Source organism: Aedes albopictus, chromosome 2 (genome assembly GCF_035046485.1).
Source record: "Aedes albopictus strain Foshan chromosome 2, AalbF5, whole genome shotgun sequence".
NCBI classification, from domain to species: domain Eukaryota; kingdom Metazoa; phylum Arthropoda; class Insecta; order Diptera; family Culicidae; genus Aedes; species Aedes albopictus.
The window spans coordinates 87,695,345-87,701,004 of NC_085137.1; the positions used below are offsets into that span (position 1 = coordinate 87,695,345).

The window sequence follows — 5,660 nt, forward strand, 5'->3', positions numbered from 1 at the left end:
CCGGTGGAATTTCTCGGGTAGAAAATCGGATTGCGGCTGTAGAGTTGCTCTATGCTGCGCGGGTGGTGGTGGCATAGGATAATGAGCTACTTCACTTTCCACAAAGCTCACGGTGTTGCAGCTAACTGCCACTAGGAGGATTTCTTCTGCACGGATAGAAACTTCTGACATTTATTTCTTGGAAGTTCAATTTGGACTAATTTTATTTTATAATTCATGATCTAATGAAACCTAACTGCCTACTACTACTTACAGTATTTAAATTACATGCTATTCATTTCTAGCACTACTACTACCACCTAGCACTCAATTGCAGTACTAGAGCAAGGTGGGTTCGGCGCGAGCCTATAGAAATATATTGGGAACTAGTTGGGAACAAACATCGCCGCCACCTGAAATTTCTAATTTCATCTTTGACGTTTTACTTGTCAACACGATTTCATTGTCTACAAATCTCATCAACATCGTGCATGCAGAAAATTGCCAATGAAATTCTAGGATTTTACAACTATTTCTACTATTTTAGGCTCAAAATCTTCGTACGGCAATCAACAAAGTCTGGTGATAGGTCGTTGGATGGATCCCTTCGCTGGTTTTGACTTTAACGGTTCTTGTGATTCCGTCTCGTCCTGGATGCGATTCGGTGGTCCTTGCTAGTGGCCATCTTGTTGGTGGAAGAGATTCGTCCACCAGAATAACCATTCTTCCAGGTTGATAGGCAGTACTCGGTGTTGTTCTGCTGCCTTTCTTCTGCAATTCGTGGAAATACTCCGTTCGCCACAGAAACGTTGGATTTGTTCCTGGAAGCTTCTGGTAGTTGCCGGTGTTGGAGATGCGCGTGCACATGGGAAACAGCGTCGCAGGATGGTGTTTAGCAGCCGTCGCGCTTGGATACGCCAATATTCTTGCCGCATTGTTGCGAATGTTACACGGCCGCCACCGTGCAGCAGTTGGAGGTGATAGTAGGTAGCAACAGAACGTGTGAATGGATGGGAACTGGGGAGTAGGATTGGATGCTTGGCGTGGTATGGCTGCTGTGAGAGGCTTAGTCTTCCCCCAACTCGAATGATTCCGTCGGAATCATGGAATGAACTCAACAAGCGCAAATTAGACCGTTTCGAAACTGGCTTCCCTCTACACAAATCCCTAAACTCCTCAGCTGAAGAATTCCTTTCCACCAGCTTCAGGCGAGATTTCGATAGTTCCTTCACGGTGAGTACGGTGCTTCTTTCTGGTTGATCGGATGACCTTCGTCGTCTGCAAGCGTTGGTGAACCGTTGCAGTCTCAAGTAGAATGATGTTCGTAAGAGTATCTCGTTAACTGTTGGCCTGGTTTGGACGGCCGCCACCGTTACTCGCCTCTCCAGAATGTCGTCAGGAAGGTTGTCCGTTTTTGGTGAACTTGGCCACTGCTCTCTTCGACGACACAGCCAGGATGGACCGTAGTGCCACAAATCACTGCTCAGAAACTCCTTCACCTTCATTCCTCTCGTAATAAGGTTTGCCGGGTTGAGGAATCCTACAACATGGTTCCATTCCGATCCTTGGTTCGTAGTTTGGGTTTCCGATACTCGATTGGCGATGAAGATTTTCCAAACATGCGGAGGGGAGCGTAACCATTCGAGTGTGACTGACGAGTCGGACCAGAAGTAGGATGAATCGATGGACATGGTGAGTGCTTCGAGGATTTCAGCGCGTAGTCGAGCAGCAAGCACGGCGGCCGATAGTTCAAAGCGTGGAATCGAAAGGAGTTTGAGAGGCGCAACACTTGATTTGACCGCTATTGGCTGGTCGTCAATTCCACCATTGGAATCGGTGGATCTTGCGTAGGTGCATGCTCTGTGTGCTTGCTCGGAAGCGTCGGCAAACGTGGGGAGTACGTGTGGATTCGTGGGGATGAGAGTGAGCATTTCGCCTTGCACTTCTGGTCCCACCTTTGTAGTGGTATGTGATTCCTTCCCCACCGGCAGATGGGGAATGTAGGTCTGCGGAGGTTCGGGTTCGTTCGAAGGAACAATGCGTGGGTTACCTAGGGATTCATACTCAGAGTGGAAATTCTGGAACTCCTGCTTCATATTGGGATCTCGTTGTAATCGTCTCTCGGAGTGGCGTGGAAGGCAAATCATGTTCCGAACTTCGGGGGTGCGGATAACATTTTCGACGAAATGCGATTCACATTGCTGCTCTACGACGGAGTAGTTGGGCGTTTTACTAACTTCCTTAATTTTCCAGAAACGTTCGACGGCGTCATGGAGGGGATCTGATACGGACACATGGCATACCGTTGGCTGTGGGGCGGACGGAAATTGGTTTCTTCCGACAACAATCCATCCAAAGACACTGTCGACTAGCAGAGGCTTTTGATCCTGTTCGATTTGTGTCCCAGTGTTGACGAAATTGTAGAAATGTTCCGCTCCCAGAAGCAAATCAATTGCCCCGGTTTTGTTGAAGCTGGGGTCGGCTAGGAACAAATCGCTTGGAATTTGCCAGTTGCTGGCTGGAAACGTCTCAGCGGGCAGGTCTATTGTGACACGAGGCAGGACTAGAAAATCGAGGTCGATTTGGAAATCATTCCTTCTGGAGCGAATGGAAGAGTGAACGCTGTGCTTCACATTAGAGGCTGATTCACCTACACCATGGACGGGGATGTTTACGACACGTCGTCTCAGTTTCAACATCTGGCACAGCCTCTCGCTCATTATGTTAGATTGAGAGCCGCTATCCAACAATGCTCGTGCAGGATGAGCAGCACCATTCGAATCGATGATCAATAGAACGACGGTGGAAAGCAGAACGTTGGAATTCGATGTCGGCGCGGGATCGTTTGCATGCGAGGAGGAGCTCGCGCATATGTAGGTAGTGGATGGAGCATTGTTTCGATTTGACAACGGATTGGGCGCATGAATGGGTTGATTGGCGAATCGCGATGATGATGTTTGGAGAGTGGATTCATTGAAGCTGTTGGTGTGGTGCAACAGGGTGTGGTGTCTTCTTTGGCAGTGTCGGCAGGAATATTTTGACTGGCAATTTCGAGCAAAGTGATCGTGGCGGAAACAATTCTGACAAAGACGATTGTTGTCGACTAGTCTCATACGGTCAGACACGTTCATTTTCTCAAAGCGGGGACATTTAATGAGAAAGTGATACTGATTGCAAGCGTAGCATTTGGGCTGTTCTTCTGCGACGGCGTGAGTGGTAACTTTGTGGAACAATGGCTTTCGATGGAGAGGGACTTGATTGACTGGCGTTTGCGAGTTATGCGACTGGTGGTTGACGGACATCGATTCTAGAACACGGATCCTACGTTGTAGAAAATCTACGAGACAGGTGTAGTTTGGGTTAGCGACGGTAGTAGCATAATCCTCCCAGGCCTTGAGGGTACCATCGTCAAGGCGGATGCAGAGCAGATGCTCGAGCATTGTGCTCCATTGATCAACGGGTTCTTGGAGTTGGTGGAGAATTTTTGTATGGCGTTGGTACTCATCAACAAGGCTATGCAGAGCTTCGGCGGATTCTCTTTTCATGCGGGGACAATCTAGGAGGGCTTGCAAGTGGCGCTTTTTGAGCAGGTAGTCGTTGGCGTAGCGGGTGGTAAGCGTCTGCCAGGCGACGGTATAATTGGCAGAGCTAATTGCGATCGACTCAATCAGCTGGGCCGCTTCACCTTTCAAGGCGGCGCGGAGATAATGGAATTTTTGCACGTCGGGGACGTCAGCGTTAGAGTGTATCAGGGCAACAAACGTGTCATGAAAAGCCAGCCATTGATTATAGTCGCCATCGAACTCTGGCAACGAAATGGTCGGAAGCTTGATGCCAGAAAGCAAATTGGCTGGAGGGTTAGGGATTGCGCTTGGAGTTTGGATTGGATTAGCGGGTAAGAGGGAATTTAGAGCAGCCTTCACTTTGAAGTAAACGGATTCGAATTTGGAACGGATTTGATTGTTCTGTTCCCTACCTTCTTCGGTGATCTCCAGTTCTTCAAGTTGCGTTTGAACATCCTCCAGTCCCATCCACACGTTGTCGATGTTCTCGATGCGTAGCGGCACTTGGGCTTGATCACGGTCGGCTTGATATTTGGACACAAACTGCTCGGCTCTCCCCAGTGAAGCCATGAGGGTCGTGCGGCGGTTGGTTAGCTGAAGCTGGCGTTGTTCCTCCATGACGGAACGGTTGGGGTACGGCGTAACAAAATGGCGGTTCTAGATGGGGATGCACACAAAAGAGACCCGGTAGAGCCGGACAAATGGCGTGGGGGATTTTGGAATACTACTAACCTCTTCAAGGCTAGGATAATGCCTTGTATTTCTTATAAAACACCTCTGGATACTGCGGATTCTCGGCGATGGAGGGTTGGCTGGATTGGCGGAAATGGCGACGGAATGGCCTCTGGGTATTCGGTAGCACTCTCGAGGGCGTGAAACGGGAAACGGCACTTCTATTCACCGGCGGGAGTGGGCCGGAAACGGGCAAAACTCTTGCGTTCACTGGCGGGAATTCTCGATGGCCGGATGTTGAAAGCGTGGAAAGAAAATCGAAAAATCTCAAGGCACCCGCGGATAATAACTGCGCACTGTGGAATCACACGTACCGTGTGCCTAATTTCAATAGGCCTTGTATTAATCTTCTGGAACACTCGGGAATCTTCTTCGGAGGAATGGCGGTTGATCGGTAGAAAATGATGGCGGAATTTCAATAGCGATGTCTTCTCGCGATGGCGGTTGAAGGTCACTCGGATCACGGACACAATGGCGAAACGGAAACCGAATCCTGGTCACGGCACCAAATATGTTGGGGCAGGTTCGGGATTTCCGGTGGAATTTCTCGGGTAGAAAATCGGATTGCGGCTGTAGAGTTGCTCTATGCTGCGCGGGTGGTGGTGGCATAGGATAATGAGCTACTTCACTTTCCACAAAGCTCACGGTGTTGCAGCTAACTGCCACTAGGAGGATTTCTTCTGCACGGATAGAAACTTCTGACATTTATTTCTTGGAAGTTCAATTTGGACTAATTTTATTTTATAATTCATGATCTAATGAAACCTAACTGCCTACTACTACTTACAGTATTTAAATTACATGCTATTCATTTCTAGCACTACTACTACCACCTAGCACTCAATTGCAGTACTAGAGCAAGGTGGGTTCGGCGCGAGCCTATAGAAATATATTGGGAACTAGTTGGGAACAAACACCCGGATTTCCTCCACAAATACATCTAGGAATTCCTCCCTTGATTTCTTGAAGAATTCTTCTAGGGATTCCTCCAGGAATGCATCCAGAAATTTCTCCAAGAATTCATCTAACAAATGTTCTAGTAATTTCTACAGGCATTTCTGATGCGGATTCTTCAGATTTTTTTTCCTGAAATTCCTAGCATAATTGCTCTTCGGATTCCTCCAGGAATTCATCCAGGGATTCCTCCAGGTATACTTTCAGAAATTACTCCAGGGGTTCCTGCAGGTATTGCTCCGAGAATTCTTGTAATGATTTCTTCCGAAATTTCTCTCGGGATTTTTTTTTTAATTTATTCAGCGGTTAGTTAAAAAATTACAGTATTCCGTTCATAATGTTTTTCAGGGATTCACCCCAGGGTTTTTTAGGATTACTTGTAGATTTTTTGAATAATTTGAAGGATTTCTAGAGAAATTCCTCCAGCGATTT

The 5,660-nt window shown here is 47.7% G+C and overlaps 1 protein-coding gene across 1 annotated transcript; it reads right to left on the bottom strand.

The window, feature by feature from the left end:
- Nucleotides 1-653: 653 nt before the first annotated feature.
- LOC134286116 (uncharacterized) lies at nucleotides 654-4,160 on the bottom strand. Its single transcript, XM_062847690.1, has one exon. The coding sequence runs from the start codon at nucleotides 4,158-4,160 to the stop codon at nucleotides 654-656; it is 3,507 nt and encodes a 1,168-aa protein (XP_062703674.1).
- Between the last annotated feature and the right edge of the window lie 1,500 nt (nucleotides 4,161-5,660).